The following is a 21091-nucleotide window of genomic DNA, read 5'->3' on the forward strand; positions in this document are numbered from 1 at the left end:
TTAGGTCCTATTCTTAACATTTTACAGGAAGAGGAAACTGAAACAGAGGTTAAGTGACATGCTCAAAATCTCACAGCTGTCAAGTTCAAAGCCACTGAATGATTAGATCTATGGCTCAGAAACAAACGGAAAGATCTAAATTTCAGAACTTGAAAGCAAAAGGATCTGGAAGGTAATTACAGAAAAGCCATTAAACGCACACTGAAAGGAAATGACTGATGATATACAGAAGGCTGCCTACATAGTGAGCAAACCAGAGACATGTAGGCTGAGGTCCCCAACCCTTTGGAGAGCATGTAATTGCAATATTACTATTTGTTGTTTTAAGATTTTATTTTTAAGTAATCTCCACACCCAACGTGGGGCTCCAATTCACAACCCCAAGATCAAGAGTTGCATGCTCCACCATATGCGCCAGCCAGGCATCTTCCCCACCCCCCAACCTTTTTATTGTAAGCTCTATATCCAATGTGGGGCTTGAACTCACAACCTCAAGATCAAAAGTCACATGCTCTAACAATGGAGCCAGCCAGGTGCCCCACAATATTAGTTTTTATTTTTAGGAAATACCTGAGAAAATATTTCACTCCTGAAAGGCAGATAAAAATCTGGTACTAGGGCTAGATCCCCTAATGGACCAAACTTCATTTGGGATCTAGAAATAACTGCAAAGCTTGTGAAGATCTTCAAACTGGAGTTAGCAAAACTAGCTGACTCCATTACCAAAAGCCTGAAATCTGACATAAGCACTGAAACAATCACTTTCTAAAAGGTCAACAATTTTGGATCCAAAGAACCTGACTCCCCACCAGGAGCTCCAGGGTGACATGAACAGTGACAGTCCCTGTCACAGAGGCCAAAGATAAGGCTTGGGCCCTACGTACATCATGTAATGGCTATCTGACCAGAGACCAGGCTTTTTCTTTGGAAACGCTGCAGCCTTGAAGCTCTCTTGCCTTGAAGATTCATAATGCATGTTAATATATTTAAAGTTCTGAGAAGCCCAACAATAAATAAACAACTTTTGTTACTTAGTTTTGCCCAAAATTATTATCAGGAAAAAAGCTGAACATAAGTAACAATACATGTTCCTTAGAATGATATATCAAGTTCCAGGGAACATTTTTGGGAAATATTGCCTAAAATAAATCCTATGAGTCAAGATCAAACAATACAATGAAAGATGGGGAAAGTGCTCTGCAAACTGCAAGGTACTGTGCAATGTACTTTATCAGATGTCCGAGGGGGCTCTTCAAGAAGCTACGACCAGAATCCAAGGAAGTCAACTCAAAGGCTACCCATACCATGCGCTGGGAGTGGGGTGTCTGGTGTAGAATAACTACAGAGAGAAAAATCCCAAATCAAGTCCATTGAGTTTGGGTCTAAAAAAAATAATGGGTCAAGGATGGGAAGAGGTCTTTTCCAAAGACATTCATTCCATCCACAGCTCAGTGAACTCTCAGTGGATATACACAGTCAGGTCTCCGATTTGTGATCAGTATCTAGCTCTGGCAAGTTGGCAGGTCCATACAGGTAAGGTTACATGGTAGCAGGGTGGATCCATCTGTGGCTCTGTGATTTATGCTGAAGCAACACTTTTTGGTAATAACTCAGCACAGTTATTGACTTTGCAGAGATAATCCAAAGGTAGACTCCCCCACTTGAAACTTCTCCCTTAGATCCATAACAAATGATCATAATAGGAACCACTAGTTGGGCCTTTACTACATATGCCAGATACTGAGCCAGACCATACACATACTGAAATTCTGTTTCATCCTCAAAACAATTCTCTTTCTCATGAGGCCAAACTCAAGGGCTATTGATGATAAAACTGAGGGTAAGAGCAGTTAAGTGATTTGCCTAAGGTTCAAACTATTAAGTGGCAAACCTGGGGCTATAGACAGGGGTCTGCACATATTTTTTTTATTCTGCATCCACAACAAATTATTTACAACTATGCATATGTGCCCCTGTACTAACAGATATTAAAAAGTATGACACAAAATAAATATACAGAGAAATAATACTGTCTTCTACTGTCAGTTTGGAGATAACTGATACATTATACTATTTTCTCCTTCACTTCACAGTTTGTACTTTATATTCCTCTCTGCTCCATTAAAGGCCCAGATCAGTCTGCTTTCATTACCTGTTGAGCCTAAGTCTACTCATCACTTCTTTTTCTAAAATCCTTTATATTCTTCAAAGTCACATAAAATACCGACAGGCTTGAGAGAGGAATATATCTGGTGGCTAATGGTAGTTTTCAGAAGGAGGTAACTCTTTTTCATACCATGATGAACCATTTTTAAAACTATTACTTTTGTTTGTGGCAACTCTAAGAATTTAAATCCTGCTTCTTTGGAAATTCTCAGAAGAAAACTACTATGTTATGAAATCCTCTCTTGTACCTTTTAATGTTTCTTTTTTAAAAAATTATTTATTTATTTTTACCTTTTAATATTTCACAGCTAACTGAAATTGGCAATTAAAAAAAAAAACCAAGGTTAATTATGACAATAAATAGACCTAATATATCCCCAAAATGTAATGATATGGTATTTCAGTTTTCAGTTTTTTTAGGTTTCAGTTTTATGGGCAATATAGGGGGAAAAATTTCACATTACATGGTAATTTACTGTTGGAACGAGACTACCAGCATTCCTACTTTCTCTAAAATAATCATTATTTTTCATATTCTTGGGGAAATCCTGCATATGCAGTTTTGATTAGATTTGGGAGTTTTAAGGGTCTGAGCAAAGGCCAAGTCTCCAAGAACATATATAAGGCACGAAAGAGAAAAGATCATTGCAGACTGCGTAGTGCTTAATAAAACATTACTTCTCAAACAAAGCTGTATTAAATGACCTACCTTGTTAAAAGAAACTGGGAATTCTGGATAGTTTGCTGACTGCTTTCTGTGTTAGCTGTGTTGGTTGTTGCTGTGGATTGTGTGATTGTAGTGGTGACACTGCTTGTGTTAGTACGCCGGGTTGCGTTGCGTGCCGTCTCCAGTTGTTGTCGTGCTGCCTGGGCATGCTGCCGTTCCAGCTGCAGCTGCATCTGCAGTTGTTGTAACTGAGAAGCTGAAGGGCCAGAAGAATTAAGCTGTCCTCCTGCAGAACGTCTCACTCCTGATAACTGAGATAAAAGCTCTGCCAATGGAAATGAAGGCGATTAATGTCTGCTTAAGATACTGTGGAAAACAAAACGCTGAAGATCACTCTTTTAGAGGAACATTAGAAATGACTGTCAATAGGCAGGTATCCTTGGCAACATAAAGTTTCAGCTTGGAGCTCAATACCTTTTATTTTTATTTATTTTTAAAGTAATCTCTATCCCCAATGTGGGGCTCGAACTTACAATCCCAAGATCAAGAGCTGCGTGCTCTACCGACTGAGGCAGCCAGGCCCCCTCAGTATCTTTTAGAATGCCTCCTGGAGGTAGGAGCTGTTGTGTATGGGGAATGGAAATATAATTAGCCCACATACAATTATTTTTAAGTAAAACGTAACAGACTGTTGCTTAACGGACTTAATGGACTAATTTAGTTATACTTTCTCTTAGTATTTAGTAAATTAAAGTGGATCATCTGCTGGTCCAATCATAATATAAAACCTCTTAACACAAGCTCCATGAAAGCAGGGATCAAGTCTACCATTTACAATACTCCCAGCTCTTAGAACAGTGCCCGACACCTAGTAGGCCTCTAACATTTATTCAGTGATTGAATGATGATCAGAATTGTACCCAAGAGGCCTGGATCATTTCTATCCATGACCCTTGCACCCCCCGCCCCTCTTCTCTCTGGTCCTTTCAGGTACGGTCATCTGAGAGTACCAGCGTACCACTAGAATGAGCAGCGCCAGTGATGCTCAGTGAGGCTGACTGGCCCCTGACTGTACAGCCTAGTTAGTGGCCTGTTACAATCCACACTCTTGTTTCAATAAGGTTGTACTCATCAAGGGCAATGTGGACCTCTGTCCCTGAGTTCTCATCTAAGTCAGGTGCAGGAATTGCCTTGTCGTGTGTGTGTGTGTGTATGTGTGATTCTCCTGAGCTTACATGGGATTGACGACTGCCATAGACATTCCCTGGCTGGCAAATGCTCTTCATCATTAAAACTCATTAACAGGGTACATTTCTGTTTTCTTGCTCACTGTTGTTTTATCCCAGGGGTTCTTATACCATTCTTTCATAGAGTCCATCACTAAAATAAACTAATTTTCACTGACAGAAAAAAATGGAGAGAATTTCTCACTTTTGAATTTTGCTTCTAGAAATTAACTTTTAGAGCCTGCTACCAAAAACAGCAGGTAAATATTCCCTTTGGATGAAGAAATACTTTTTAAAATCCCCAAAACTCAGCTTACAGGGCTTATTGTACATCCAAATGCTTAAAGCACATTCGGAATTAAGATTTTATATCTGTATGTCTGTACATTTTTAAGAACACTTTATGAGTAAAACTGCTCCTAGTTGCTATTACAGATTTATATTTACCAGTGTTCCAGGGTGTTCAGCAAGGTGCATCACAACATCCACATACCTATTCCCCCACGTGCATGCATTTCAGAACTTGTACAGGCTTTCCAGGGCCTTACTGCCTGTCTGTGCTTGGTGTGTCTTATAGTATGAGGCTAACGTGACTTCTGGCCTTATATTTTGACTCCCAACCCCTCTGTTCCACTGCTGGCTTCCCGGGTTGGCCATGTATTAGACCCAGTGGGCTTGGTTATGAAGTACATGTTCAAATGTTGTTGGTTTTTTTTTTAAAGATTTTTTTTTTTTAATTTTTTATTTATTTGAGAGAGAGAGCATGAGGGGGGGAGGGTCAGAGGGAGAAGCAGACTCCTCGCTGAGCAAGGTGCCCGATGCGGGACTCGATCCTGGGACTCCAGGATCATGACCTGAGCCGAAGGCAGTCGCTTAACCAACTGAGCCACCCAGGCGCCCAAATGTTGTTTTTTTAAGGAAGATTTTTCTAAGCCATTAAAACATGTGCTTTCAGTACGTTCCCTAAGAATATAGTTCTCAAATCAAGGCCAAGAACAGAGAAACTCTCACTTTACTTTCTTCTATGAGAAGAGCTTAATTCTTTAGTCTTTTCAATTCGTCTTATTATCTGTGTGCTTCTGGAGGTTGAGCCATGGGATTCTGGCGGTCTTTCAACTCTGAAATCTTTTATCATTTTCTTAGGTTTCAACAGAGGCTACAAATAGAGAACCTAGAACCATTTCTTACTATCTTCTGCTCTAAGTACTTAAGGAAATGCCAGAAAATTATAAACTAATTTATACTGTCTACTTTTACAATATTTTATAATTATAAGATTTAGGGGAATTTTGTGAAGGAATGTAGGAGCATGACGAGAGATTAAAAACACAAATTCCACCAAAAACTTTTAAAGCGAGGCCCCCTCCCTGGTCATTTCCTTTATGAACGTGCAACTAACTTACCAGCTATAGGATCCATGGCTTCCCTATTGCTTGGAGAATATGAACTCTGAGAAGAAGAAAGTCCACCAGTAGAACTGCTAGTAAAGTGCATGTTTGATCTACGAGCACGAGGACCTCCTAATCCCCGGCCAGGGTGAAACATTCTACGTACATGTCGAACACCACTCGATTCATCATAACTCCAAAGTTAAGAAAAGAACCCAAATATTTCACAGAAAGAAAAAAAAAAATCACTTGAGCCTTTGCTAGATAGACATGCAGATTTCCTAAATTGTAAACATTTAAAAACAGCACATTTAATTTAAAATGCAAACGCCACAACCATATCTATGAGGGCTATTAACTCTAAAAAAAGACGCTCACATATAAAGCAATGAATTGAGTGTGTATATATTGTATGTGTGTGTGTGTTTTCAAAGGGGAAAAAGGTTTTCTAGGTAGGAAGAAATTTCTTCCTAGGCTCCAGCTACAGTAACCAGATGGGGTGAAAGGCGCTGTCGGGTCAGACACCCAGGTGAGGCGTCTCCTTACCCTAACCTCAGTACTGAATTTCATATATGTTCATATGGAAGTAACCAGAATTAATAAGCATCAATTTTAATACCCAAGGAGAGTTCTGCTAATCAAATCTCAATTATCATCTGTAGTGAAAAAGGAGCAGTAGAAATAATTAAAATTCAGGAGTAAAAGACTCCTTTTGGTTATTAGTTTTTGATCTGTCCTCAAGTTCTTCTTCAATGCTGCTACAAAACAGAAAACTAGAGTTGAATTTCTTGTAGAAGTGGATATACAGAGAGTAATACCACATTTCTCAACAAGTCACATTGCCAGCGCCCCCCGCCCGCCCCAATCTTCTGTAGCCGACTCAAACTAAAGAACATCCCGAAGAGCACACGGCCGCCCAAATTCATGAAGACAATCTTGCGTTTCCACACTTGTGGATGGGTGGGAAAAGCCAGCTCTTGTTGTAAAAGAGACTTTTCTTTCAAAGTAGCACACAGAACATCTGTATCGTGCAGAATCACTTTCTGCTGGCTTCCTGGTCTTCAGCTGATGATTGTGGAGTCATTGAGGGAAAGGCTGAGCGGCTCCAGGAAGCCCTCAGGGGCCACCAGAATGTGCACTGTCTCATCATGGTATTCAGGACCATGGCTTGGGTTCTACAGAAAGTGATGTTACGATCACTGTATTTCGTCTTTTAAAAGCACCTGGGTGTAAAAAGTACACTTTAGGAAGAGTTCCATCAGAACAGTTGAAAAAAGTTCTGGTGCTTACGAGGCCTGGAGAGAAGCCACGCCCTCATGACAAACAAAGTCACCCCACAGCAGCACTTGAGTACCTGAAAAATCAGTGTATTTCCAGGATAACTGCAAAGTCAACATTTTGTTTTCCAGAACCTCATGATAATACTCGTTAGGAATCTAACATGTAACATATGCCTTCTTATTCTTATATTTTGCATAATTTAATCTTCTCTTCATAACCAGAGATTCTTATAAAAATTTCACAAAAACGGATGTAGATGATGTGGGACATTCTACTGAATGGATACCAATTTCACTAGAGGCCCTTGAACTTGCAGAAAAAGTCCAGAGTAAAAAAAAAAAGTTCAGGATAACAGCTTGGTTTGAAGTTATTTGCCTAGCTTCTCCATGAAGACAGCGTGAAACAGGGACCAAGCATAACCCTCTGGGCATTGTTATAAGATTCTTTTATGTAAAATGTGAAGTGACTCAAAGACTTAAGTATTCTTGGCCCATCTGGGTTTTCTTACTCTCTTAAAAAAACCCAACAAACCCCATGCTTTCTTCATTATACTCTCAGTGTCCTCAGCACTCAGGAGAGAGGAAAAGTGGTTTCCTCTGTTCGGTGAGTACCGGCCCCTTGACTGGCTCAGGTCTGGCTGACATTCTAATTTCTTAGGTTGGTTCCAGGTCTTTATCTTTCCATTAGTTTTCTCATCTTCCCCTAACTCCGAGGGACCATATTTCCAATTAGAAAATTAGAAACTGTAAGCAAGGAATGGGAGCTGTGGAACGAGAAAAGCATCAAATCAGTTTCTTCCTCAACGGGATTAAGGTTGCATTATGATTGCTGGGAGGCAATCAAAGGAATCAGAATGAAGTCTGGCAAAGAGAAAAGCGGTGTTTAGCTCTTGAATTGCTTTGAACTAGAGTGAACACTGAAACGTTTACATGAAAACAGACCCCTAAGTTAATAGGTGATAGTTATAGAAAAACAATTCAGAACTTGAAACAAGCAGCACAGAGTGTACAAACTTAATTACTCTGGTGGGCCGCTCATCTCTTGGATTACAGGGAATATCACCAGCAACTGCTGAGAGACTTGCAAAGGGGAAGCAGAAGGGAAAGCGGGAAAGGACTTTGGAGCTGGACGTGACCTTATGCTGTCCTACTCAGAGACTGGGCAGGGAATGGCGGTCTCTGGAGAAGGGGACTCCGAGAGGGAAAGCAGCCCCAGCACACATCCCTGCTCAGCCTCCCACCGATAACAGGATAAGGCAACAGAGCACGTGGAGGGGAAGCAAATAAATTCTCTTTATATTTACTTAGATTTTAATTTGGATTAGCATTTTCCTCTTTTGTATGAAAACACCCTGCTGAAAACTTATAACCCAGTTAAACGGTCTTAAAAAAAATCTGACTGTAATGAAGTGAAGATGATGAGCAAGGCAACTTTCACTTAATGAGCATTGTTCATGTGACAGTCATAGCATATAAAAAGAGATAAATTCCATCTCCACACTGAGTCACTTTTGGTAGGAATGGTCAAATAAACTAATTTCGAGGTTAGTTTTTCTCTTCAGGTATACTGTCCTTAAAAATAATCAAAATAACAAACATTACAAACAACTCTATCCCTTCTTCCTCTTAAAAGGATATTAAATCTCTAGGGGCTCTGTGTTCAAGTGTAAGATGAGCTGCAAAGTCATCCGTGACATGATTAGGATCGCCTCCAGGTAATGCTGCACATATTGGACAAATCTGAAATGAAAGTAAAGAAAGCAGATTTAATAGATGAATATTGATCAGACATCTTTCTGGATGAGTATTTTACTATAACTGAGTTTCAACCAGTCAAAAACACAGTAGAGATCGTGCACTCATCAAAAGCACCAGAGGCCGGACTATGAACTACAGCACGTCTGCGCTGGTGCTTAAACTAAACCAAACCAGCTCTCAGGGTCAGATACAACAGTTCTCAACAAACAGCTCAAACACGAGCTCTGGCAAAGCCTTCTAACAGCCTGGCCAATGCATTCGCACGGTCTAGCAAAATAGCTTCCATAAAAAAATTTTAAGATGTAAAAAAAAAAAAAAATTTTTTTTTAAGATGTGCTATTTAGTGCACATTCCCATCTGACTAAGTCCAGACTTGAATGGTAAAGACAGACATAAGCATCCCCAAAGTAAGCTAGATTTGAGGTCCAATCTCCAAATACGACAGCAAAGCTCTTACTAAAACACAGCTATACAAACTCAAATATTAAGACAATGTTTACGATAATGTGCAAATGCGCTCTATACATTCATGAGCAGGACTTCCAAGGGAAAACGGGGGGGAAACAAAAGGCCAAGGAGCAGAAGACCTAACTTCCCGTGAGTCTCGGGGCGGGGACAGGACAAAGGGGGAATGAAATGGCGTGTACACAGGCGGCACTCGGGGGAGACTCATAGGTTGGGGATTCTGTTTTTGAAACAGCAGCTTCAAGGGAGGTGGCGCAATAAGGAGAAGAGGGCAAGGATCGAAAGAACGAGGCACTTTCAGAGGAAAGGCCCTTTCTCTTCTAGAAATCCAAGTGGGCAGGTGATGTTCTAAGAGTGGCAGCCATGCCTTGGGGTATGAAGAACTTTAAAGAACAGAGCCAAGAAGAAAGGTCTGATGCAAAGGAACACAACCAAAGGAAGCCCCGGGAAACGTACAGAGTTTTGTGTCTCTCTAGGGACAAAAGAGCTGAAGATGGGATATGTGATTCATCTTGCCAATACATGTGTTGTGTGCCTCAATTCTTTCCCCTGAGTAAAATTCAGGCACTCACTTGACCTTGCTCCCTGCTCGTGGCAGAGGAGAAGACGAGAGTGGCAGAGATGGGGAGGCAGGGGCAAGGTGAGACTTGGAAGGCCCACCCTGGGATGCAGAGGGGAAAACAAACTGATTCCCAGAGGCTAAGCCAACACAAATCCCCATCCTCTCCTGACCAGAAAGCAGGAGTCCCCTGAGAGTTCGACTCTGATTTGATCCCAGATGCTCTTATGCCCAGTCAGCTGTCCTGATTATATCTGCCTCAGGAGTCTGAGACATATCCTCAAGAAAACCTAAAGATGCTCATGAGAAATTACATTTAGGCACGACAGTGTGCAAAAGAAGTAGGGGGTCACACAGGAAGATGCCTGCGAGGGAAATGAACAAAGAAGTAGACAGACATGTGCATGCCTTTCTTAGAAGATGCCAGAAAGGTGGTCAGACATTCTTTCCTCTGTCAGAGAGAACAGCAATTGTATCAGTTCATAAATTTACCGATTCTCAACTCTTTCCTAGGAACTTAGGCGTTACTGTCTGTATCAGACAGGCAATGTCTGGTACACTTATTTTTTGTGTGTTTCTGTCTTGCCTAGCTAGATTGTCAACAGTTTTTGAGAAATGCAGTACAGTGTGATTTGTTTCCTGTTTGGGAACTGTGACCAGACTTGCTTACAAGAAAAAGACCAACAGGTCTGGAGAAGCAGAAACAACCACCAGTTATTTAAAAATCAAACAAACAAGCCAGTTTAGATATTTTTGAGACTCTCTATTTTGCAACACTTAACAGGTACTGGACTATGTATAGTTTTATTACAATACCACAGATTGCAAGTATAAGATCTTTATCCAAAGAAAAAATAACTGTTAAGAGGAAAAGGTGCCTTCCTTCTAAGATATTTCCTTAAGGCTGACCTTTGGATAAAATCTATGTACAACTTGAACTGCACAAAGATAGCTGTAGAAGTTTCAGTACTTCAGTAAATGTTCTTAGATGAGAAAAGTCTCCTTGAGGATTTGCATTCCTGGAAGGAAGACAGGATGGGAAAGTACAGATACCAAATGTACTAAGAATGCCCTTATCAGGACCAATAGTCTGTAAACTAGAAAAGCACTTTGAGATAGGGATGTGGAATACCGTTTAGTTTTGAGTGTCTTTACTTCCACATGATGATACCTAATATCCTTTATAAGACAGGAAAATTCCACACAAAGGATAAGCTATTAACTCTAAAATTATGAGTTTGTCAACATTAATATTTACCGTACTTCTACTGCCACATGATACAGTAACACCTATTACTTGAACAAGAAAATTCCATGTAACACATTAGCTTAACATATGACAACTTGCCAACATTCAGGCACATTGAATTGGCATAACTCAGTGCTTCCTGAAATTGGCTGAGTATATAATTCATCTGGAGCATTTGTTAAAAATACAGTTCCCTAGGCCCATGCCTGGAAACTGATTCTAGGAGATTTGACAATCTATGTTTTTGACAAGGGTCCCAATGATCTTACAATTAGATAAATTTGGCAAATACAGATTAAATATACAATGGTATTGAAAAATAAGAAATATTTTTACCCCGTGGAACGAAACACGAAATGTTGTTTTACTTACTATCATCTTGCTCAAATTTTTAATCACAAATGTCCTTGCTATTTATTTGCAGTCTTGTCTTTGCTATTTTTTAAGTCTTCCTCTTCTGCTTCATCTCACTAGTGAAGCTCACCATCGGTCCTGCTTTTTATCTGCAGCCCTTTGGAAGCCTCTATCAATGTACTGAGGTGAAATCCCATGCCAAAAACATAATGGAGTTCCCAATTTTCCACGTGGCCCCAGTGCATGATTGTCAGCAAGCACCAGTCAGCATGGATTTTTTTTTAATTTTTTAAAATTTTTTTAAATTTTATTTATTTTATTTATTTTTAAAGATTTTATTTATTTATTCATGAGAGACAGAGAGAGAGAGAAGCAGAGGGAGAAACAGGCTCCCAAGGAGCAGGGAGCCCGATGCAGGACTCGATCCCAGGACCCTGGGATCATGACCTGAGCCGAAGGAAGACGCTTAACCATCTGAGCCACCCAGGCGCCCTGGATTTTTTTTAATTAATTAACTTATTTGAGAGAGAAAGAGTGGGCACATAAGCAGGGGGTGGAGCAGAAGGAGAGGGAGAGAGAAACTTAAGCAGACTCCATGCTGAGGGCGGAGCCTGATGTGTGGCTCCATCTCATGACCCTGAGATCATGACCTGAGCTGAAACCAAGAGTCAGATACTTAACTGACTGAGCCACCCAGGCGCCCCAGTCAGTGTGAATTCTTAACACAGGTGGTTACCAATGTCTAGACCATATCTTTGGAAGTCATTATTTCACATATGCCAGGTCAGTACTACATTTATAGAACATTTTTCCCTGTGACAGGCTATGTCCATAAGAAAATAACCTAAAATCAGCATGCTTGGTTTTTGTTTTTAAACATGAACTTCACACATTCTTCCCCATACAACCCCCAACTAGTCTAAAGCAAGTTCTCACTCCCTGCAGCCTTTCTTGAGCTCACACACTCACATGGAGAGCATTCTCTCTCTGGCTGATGTGCAGAGCCTCAAATACAACAGATGTGGTGAGCTCTTCTCCTTTTGTCCTTTTTTGGGGGGGTAGGTTTCATAACAAGTTTTCTGCCCACTCTGTTCACTGCTACAGAAAAATGCATTTAAAAAACCTGCCTCTCTGCCCCACACATCACGTGGCTTCACCTGAAGCTGGACTGCAGCACCACAGAGAGATGGGTCTTGCGCCAAAATCATTCAGCGGATGCTGGGGGGCGGAGAGGGGGGAAGCTAGACTGGTTCTCTACCATGAGGCTGACCCATTTTGAAGCATCATCCTCCGAGACCACTTGAAATTGCCCTTGAACTCAGATTCTGGGACATTACGCTTCTTGTCAACAGCAAACACTCTAAGAGAAATAACTGCCTTGGCAACTGGTATTTCTCGTCTAGGTTTCTGGACCACAAACTTGATAAACTCATGCATTTCTTTTATCTGACTAATTTTAGATCCATGAGAAACATTTTCTTTTGAGTATCTGTTCAAAAGCAGTGATTTCCCGGGGCGCCTGGGTGGCTCAGTCAGTTAAGCGTCTGCCTTCGGCTCAGGTCATGATACCGGGGTCCTGGGATCGAGCCCCGCATCGGGCTCTCTGCTCCGCGGGAAGCCTGCTTCTCCCTCTCCCGCTCCCCCTGCTTGTGTTCCCTCTCTCTCTGTGTCTCTCTCTGTCAAATAAATAAATCTTTAAAACAAAACAAAACAAAACAAAAAAAACCAAAAAAACAAAAGCAGTGATTTCCCTGTATCATCTTCTATTGTTACTTTCTGGTAACACCAAATGTTTGATGTATCATTTCTTTGGCAACCGTGATCTTATTATGGCAGCCCAGCTTCTTTGTCATTTCTTTTTTGGATTTGTTTTCATCCACACAATCATTCTGAATAGGTTCATCCTGTCTCAAAAGAACTACAGAATCACTCATATTCTACCATCCTTTCATTCCCAAAGAGCAGCCTGTGTGACATGATGATGGAGAAAGTAATGTTATTCCTCTGTACAAATGCCAAACCGTCTCTTTATTGTCCACCAAACTAAGTGGACAAATGTTCTGATTTTAACGGTTCTCTATTATCTGGCCTTACTCAGCTGATTCCATTTCATTTCCCACTATTTCCCACAACATTCAATGCCTTACCAATCCTGCTACTTCCTACATTTCTTTCTCAACACCACATCTTAGTTCGTGTTGTCTCTTCCCTCTGAAAAATGCCTTTCTTTCCCATTCTGTCCACTTTTCAAAATCCTACCCATTTTTCAAGGCCCATGTAAAGTCACAAAGCCCTCTGGCTCCTTCTGCGTTATTCCCCAGTTGTGTCAAATAAGCTAGTTTGGTCTTATGATGTGCCACAGAGTCTTGGGTGGGTTGAGGCCATATTTTAAAGTTGTTATGGTGACAGCCATTGTGCCTTACTCCAAGAATTCAGGGACTTCAGAAAGCAGTATTTCACATTTTACACATTAAATGTAATGCTCTTGGTTAATACTTGGAGAGACATATTCAGAGTCATGAACATTTATCTTGAGAAAGGCCAGTAACTATCTCCCTTTCCAAGCTGTCCTTAATAACTGACCCAGGAACGATCTAGAACAGACTTTCTTCTGACATTATCCTTCTGAGGGCAAAGAAGTGGGGTAAAGTAAATGTTGTGTTCCCCTCACCCTTCTCCCGCTTTAACAATTAATAACTCAGTAAATTTCTCTCAGGCACCCACACTTTTTCTCACGTAACGCCCTTCTACAGCCCCCATTTTCCTGTTTCTTTGCTTTTTGTCCAGTCATCACTTGAACTTTCCTTCTCCTTTTCCCCATTCCTTGTTCCTTTTCTCTATCACAGCTGTGGGTCAAGTTGTGACATTAATCATGGTTGAAAAGATGAAAGGTATTGCTCTTGCATCTGAGGAGTTACCGGTTCTGGAGCAAAATTAAGATGCAGTGAAGTCTGGGTGCTTAGTCAGTTAAGCGTCTGATTCTTGATTTCGGCTCAGGTTGTGATCTCAGGGTCATGAGACTGAGCCTTGTGCCGGGCTCTGAGCTCAGCGTGGAGTTTGCTTGAGATTCTCTCTCTCCTCTTCCTCTGCCCTTCCCCTACTCGTGTTCGCTAAATATATAAATAAATAAACAGATAAATAAAATCTTAAAAAAAAAAAGGTGTAGTGAAGAATCACTGCCACAGCTCATAAAAGCTGTTTATTTTTTCATCCTTATGCAAGTTTGCCCCCCGCCCCCCCCCACACATCGTAAGCACAAGAAAGATAAAAACACAATTTCAAGTCAAATAAGTTTCCTCTGTTGTTTAATACTATACTAACTTTCTAATACAAGGTTACATAGGCTTTCCCTAAGCCAGCTTTGAAATCAAAATTCACCACATGATGTGTTCTACCAACCTATGTGCTTATTACTATGCTCTGCTTTCAAGCTAGGTGTCCAAAGGACATTTACAAAAATAGCATCTTTTTAAGTTGGGGTCTTCTTTTTTTTTTTTATGTTACATGTGTAGGCTATATAAATTTAAATGAAAACATGTAAGCAAAGCCTAGTGAGTGTTGCTCAAGATACAGGCACCTTCTGAACTGCAATAAGCACAATTTCTCCTGTGCCCCTCTTTACAACTGCATCCCCATTTCCAGTTAAAGGATCTATGCTATGAAGTCCAGGTGGCCATAAAGTTAATTAAAGTTTTCACTGGTTAAATCTGTTATATTGTATAATTTTGTTACTATGGATTATCTAATTCATTAAGTATTTACTGAGTACCAAGTCAGTGTTCACTTAATATTCTGGGTTATAAAATCATCAAGAAATGAAGATAGTGAAATGACCAAGAAGTGAATAATGGTGAACCTGCCACCATTCAATTTCATATGAATTTCATCTCCTCTTAAAAACTGGGATGTAGGGGCGCCTGGGTGGCTCAGTCGTTAGGCGTCTGCCTTCGGCTCGGGTCATGATCCCAGGGTCCTGGGATCGAGCCCCGCATCGGGCTCCCTGCTCCGCGGGAAGCCTGCTTCTCCCTCTCCCACTCCCCTGCTTGTGTTCCTTCTCTCATTGTCTCTCTCTCTGTCAAATAAATAAAATCTTTAAAAAAAAAAAAAAAACAAAACAAAAAACTGGGATGTACTTCTCATTATTTATTCAAATGGGGTTACAATTCATGTCTCTTCTTTTGATGGGCTCTTAAACTCAGCTCTAGAAATACCCCAGGCTTGTTCTGTTAGGCAGAGTTTTCTGATCACCTGTAATATAATGGGGTGTTTTTAACAAGAGTTTCTTCTACTGAAAAGTGATGATCCAAAAAGCTGTTAGAATTTAAAGCCAAGACACATAAAAAAACCTTCACACGCATAGTATTTTAATCCTTACAGTAAAAAAAAAAAAAGTTGACATTCTACTGAGCTAACTACTGCTGAGGCTAATTGGTAACTTCAGGTTTTTGATCTCCTGCCCAATTAAAAGTAGTACATCTTATAAAATCTGCAAATACAATAAATATAAGACTTAATGCTGGAGTTTTGCTTTGAGGACATACACAAAGCACTACTGGAAAATCTATGCTACATGGTCACTAACTCCTTTTGGGCCTTCTAGAACTATCTTAAGTTGTAGCCACTTGCACCTCTAGCCATCCACTTTGCCAATACGGATATAGGTACTTTCCAGATTTGAACGAGCACATGTTCAACTGGATTACAATCTAATTTTCTGTTGTTGCAGTGGAATACTGAAACTAACTTATAATTAAGTATGAGTTACTTCATACTGAAATTATTTTTCTTCTCAGTTCCATTCTCCCCGTTTTAATGCTTAGGTTGGAGCTGTCACATGCTTCTAAAGAACAGTGTTTATTTTAGGGAGTTTTTGTTACATATATGTCTTAATTTTCCTTACATTTTTATACATGATTTAAAAGTCCTAAATAACTAAGTTTGGGGGGCGCCTGGGTGGCTCAGTCGGTTAAGAGTCTGCCTTCGGCTCAGGTCATGATCCCAGGGTCCTGGGATTGAGCCCAGCATCAGGCTCCTTGCTCAGTGGAGAGCCTGCTCCTCCCTACTCTCTCTCTCACTCTATCTCAAATAAATAAATGAAATCTTTAAAGATAAATAAATAAGTTTGGGTTTAAAAATTTTTATTTATTCATATTTTAAAGATTTTTAAGTAATCTCTACACCCAACGTGGGGCTCGAACCCACAACCCTGAGATCAAGAGTCATGCGCTCTACCAACTGAGCCAGCCAGGTGCCCCCTTAAATATGTTTTTTTAGACAGAAATTTAAATTGTATGTGTATGCTGATGTCCTGGGAATTCATAAAACAAAAAAATATAATTTCACAACAATTAAAAATAACTCAGAGCTGTCCTTTTTCTTTCCTTTTTTAATCACATTCTATTTTTTTTTAAGATTTTATTAATTTGGGAGAGCAAGGGAGAGATAGTGAGAGAGAGCACAAGTGGGGAAGGTGCATGGAGAGGGAGAAGCAGGCTCCTCGCTGAACGCAGAGCCTGAGGTGGGGCTCGATCCCAGGATACTGGGATTATGACCTGAGCCCAAGGCAGACGCTTAACCGATTGAGCCCCCCATGCGCCCCAGAGCTGTCCTTTTTCTTTATCCTGCCCACAATTCACTCTAGATATAAGCACCCATACTTATCTAGAAGAAAAATCCCATTGTAAGCACCACTTTCTCCATCTAACCTGGGGTAAGCTATATATTTTACTTGTAGACTTTGAGAAAGAAAAGGAAACGGGAAGCTCGTACGGCTTAGTGGTGTCGATAAGAATTTGAAAGCTGCAGGGGGCCAGGGCCAGGGAGGCAGTGCTCTAAAGCAAGTAACCATTTTTGTGAAGAATCTGAAATAAACTCTACTTAAATTAGTGGGTTTATGTTGTTTACAGTGAGTTGAAGTTACAGTCTGACGAGGACAGAAGCTTTGTATGTTCCTCTTCTCAAGGGCATAACCAGTTTGTCAAGTGAGGCCAAGTTTGCTACAGCTTCTTAGAAAAAAATGACCTCAGCTACAAATACCAAGACTGGTGTCTTCAAACAATTTTCTTTTTTTTAAAGATTTTATTTCTTTGAGATAGAGAGAGAGAGAGAACACGAATGGGGGCGGGGACAGAGGGAGAGGGAGAAGCAGGCTTCCCATGGAGCAGGGAGCCCCTGCGGGGCTCGATCCCAGCACCCTGGGATCATGACCTGAGCCGAAGGCAGACGCTTAACCGACTGAGCCACCCAGGCGCCCCTCAAATAATTTTCTTAATCAGTTTTTGTTGTTTTATTGTTTGTTTGCTTGTTGTTTTGTTTGTTTGTTTAAATCTGAGGGGCAGGTCAGGAAAAGAAAGGATGGTGGGAGGAGAAGAGGCAAGGCTGAAATGCGCTTAAAGAACTTCTGAACCACCTTATAATTTGCCAACAGTTACCAGAGAGCTCCATCTTTGTACCATCTTCCCTACAAATCTTCCTACAAACCCTGCAAAACATTTCTTTGACCTGAAATTAGCTGTCTGGACACTGAACTAGACAAACCAGTATTTCGGAGGACAGAGAAGAAACCAGACCAGTGGCTAAAGAAAAAAAGAATTCAAAATCAATGTGTCTGACAGCTGCTGTCTTAGTGAGCGCCCCGCGCCCCCCTGCACATTAAGCACTGTTTCCTTTCAGAAAACTGCCTCTCTCCCTTCCCCTACAGGGTTTTAATTCAACTTCAACATAGAAGAAAGCAGAAGTAATGAAAAGCCTACCCAGGGATAACAACATACTCTCAAATACCAGGCAGGGACACCTTCCTAGAAAAGCTATTATCTCACTTTCTCAATAATTTCAGTAATTCCCTTCTTGGTTTTCGTATCATCTTGAGAAACTGATTTCTCATAGAAACATCTTTTAAAATTATCATAACACATGCATATTGGATTATCCCAGAACAAACCTGGAACCCCCAAAGTGTCTATCGTTTCCTTCCCTGCTCACGACCCCAAAATCTGCCAGGACACTAATGGCTACATCACCCTTAAAATGGAAAATACTATGATCTGACTTTAAACAAGTAAATGTGTTCAAAATAACTATTATTTTAAAATATGCAAAGACAGCCAAACACTAAAGATAGAAAAAGGTGAGTTATAAAATAGAAAGTGTTTTGGGTCAAAACTAACAAAAAGCACAAATGATAAAAGTACCAAATCCTAACCTTCTACAATCTCTCTGGCTAAATACAGCTGAGCAGTGACAATTTGGTTGCCTGGAGCAACTGTATTTCTCAAATCCTATGTATTTCTTCACTATTATTAAATAAAATACCCTTGTTAGTTCACAGAAAAGCAGACAGCATCCAACTGCATTTTTTGATAAAGAAGAATGCAAGCAGTAAAAGTCAAAGCCTATTTTTTTCTTTTAATGTACATTTTGCCTTTAAATGCTTACTTTTCCTGATTATCTGATTAAAAGGGTAAATAGGGAATTATAGTATTTAAGAAAGTTTATAAAATTAAATTAGAAGATGTGTAAAAATTGTGGTTCACTCCACCATTATTGGTCCTCATAAGGAAATAAATGTGTTGGGAAGTTAGTTCTATATACCTACATATTAAAATGGTCTTTGGGGTGCCTGGGTGGCTCAGTCAGTTAAGCATCTACTTTTGGCTCAGGTCATGATCCCAGGGTCCTGGGATTGAGACCTGCATTGGGCTCCTTGCTCAGCAGGGAGTCTGCTTCTCCCTCTCCCTCTGCACTCCACCCTCCAGCTTGTGTTCTCTCTCTTGCTCACTCTATTCTCGCAAATAAGTAAAATCTTTAAAAAATAAAATAAAATGGTCTCTCAATGAAACACAGACATATTGGGGAGCCTGGGTGGCCCAGTTGTTAGGCGTCTGCCTTTGGCTCAGGTCATGATCCCAGAGTCCTGGGATGGAGCCCACATCGGGCTCCCTGCTCAGAGGAAAGCCTGCTTCTCCCTCTCCCTACTCCCCCTGCTTGTGTTCCCTCTCTCACTGTGTGTCTCTCTCTCTCTCTAATAAATAAATAAAATCTTAAAAAAAAAAACCAGATAGGGCGCCTGGGTGGCTCATTTGGTTAAGCGATTGCCGTCGGCTCAGGTCATGATCCTGGAGTCCCGGGATCGAGTCCCACATCGGGCTCCCTGCTCAGCAGGGAGTCTGCTTCTCCCTCTGACCCTCCTCCCTCTCATGCTCTCTGTCTCTCATTCTCTCTGTCTCAAACAAACAAACAAACAAACAAACAAAAAACCAGATATATTGATGATCAAGTCTTAAAAGTCCTACAGACAATTTAAAACATATGTCACTTCTCAAAGCCTCCATGCATAAATCATATCTATCAATGTTAATCTGGTTTGCAGATTTGATCTAATACTTTCCTGCTTGTTTAATTTAGAGATCAAACACATCTATTTGTTTATACACAAATTGCCACAACAATGATGATAATTTCTATTTTGTGCTCTATGACAAACAACTGTTTAAATATTAAGTAAATTATAAGCTTAAACCAATTATTCTGAATCATTAAAAAAATTAAAGGTCCTTTTATGCTGTCATTTTTCTCCTTAAGAATTATTATTTTTAAAGTTTATGTATGTACGTATGTATGTAATCTCTACAACCCAACGTGGGCTTCAAACTCACCATCCTGAGATCAAGAGTCACATGCTCTTCCAACTGAGCCAGCCAGGCGCCCCAAGAGTTATTATTTCAAATAAAATTATCAAAAGTCAGTCTCTGGGAAATTTCCAAAAATCATTCTTTCTCCTTGATTTTTTATTTCTTATACATGGAACACGGTACAACCACACTACTTCAAATATAATTCATTCTGTTATAAACACATCTAGGTCTTCATTAAAAAGGGAGGGAAATATATCATTAACATAAATGAAGAGCACTTAAATGCTGGCCACTTACCCTAACCCCCGTTCTGGAGAGTAAAGAAAATGAGTAAATACATCAAATGAAAAACAGAAAGCAATAATTTCCCAGCAATGACCTATTAGACCCCTGCCGTTAATTATGAACAGAATAATTCTGTTCGTAATTTCTGGAAGTGGGAAGAAAATGTTGGTAAACCAAAAAGTGCTGTGAACCTTTTAAGCATAATATTCTACAGATAAATTACAAGAGATTTACTAAACAAAGCAGTGAAAGAAGATTAACTACATATTATTAATAAAACGTAGCAGCATGGTTCATCTAACAACAACAACAAAATCCCTGAAGGCTTTCTAGTTAGCTGCAGTGCAAGCTCCAATGGAAGATTTAAGAAAAATTTCAGGAGTCACTTCTCAATGCCGTTTTATGTCCAAAGAAAAGTTTTTCTACTTCCCATGTTTCTTCCGCCACCCTAACACTTCCTCAATAATCCGTATTTGTAATCCCATTTGCTCACTTCCAATACCAGATTGATGGATTTTAAAATTACATACTGTGCTCCTTCCTCTCAATTCTTCCCACAACCAAACTCCAGTTAGTTGTCCCAACCTACCAACTCTCAGGGATTTTAAGAACTCGTGCTTAATTTCAAAATCACATTGTTTATCATATTTGGTGTTCACATAAAGACTCCTGAGATTATACCCAATCTGCTTCTTACATTTTTAACTAGTCATCACCTTCCCTACGCATTCTGTACAGTATCTGGCTTTGAAGGGTCCCCTCCATACCCGCATAATCAAAAGTCTCTTGAGTAATCGCAAATTAATCTTAAGAAGGGAGGCAAATCTTAGGTTAGGGCCTTAGAGTCCCTATAGTTGAAAAAGGAAACAGAAAAATACAGACAAGTTTACAAAGCTGTCTACAAAGTTGTTTTGAAAATTAACCTTCAGTAGACCTTCTTGCCGGCTGTGTCAGGTATCAGTAAATGCTTTCTAGTGGTGACAATGACGTCTACAGTGACAGAGCCTCTTGCCCCTAAATGTTCCAAATGGATGCTGGTTAGAGGAGTGAGATCCTTAAGG

General features: G+C 40.2%; 1 protein-coding gene across 2 annotated transcripts in view; it reads right to left on the reverse strand.

Moving 5' to 3' along the window:
• Positions 1-21091, reverse strand: part of KCMF1 (potassium channel modulatory factor 1) — a 76381-nt gene that overhangs the window by 3197 nt on the left and 52093 nt on the right. For both annotated transcript variants that reach the window (XM_035001180.1, XM_035001181.1), the window contains 3 exons: positions 8366-8467; positions 5463-5637; positions 2876-3158 (listed from right to left, as the gene is read on the reverse strand). In XM_035001180.1, the coding sequence (XP_034857071.1) occupies positions 2876-3158; positions 5463-5637; positions 8366-8467 (560 nt within the window). The remainder of the gene's footprint in view (positions 1-2875; positions 3159-5462; positions 5638-8365; positions 8468-21091) is intronic.

The sequence above is a fragment of the Mirounga leonina genome, unplaced genomic scaffold, assembly GCF_011800145.1.
Source record: "Mirounga leonina isolate KUSES-001 unplaced genomic scaffold, KU_Mleo_1.0 Mir_125, whole genome shotgun sequence".
NCBI classification, from domain to species: Eukaryota; Metazoa; Chordata; class Mammalia; order Carnivora; family Phocidae; genus Mirounga; species Mirounga leonina.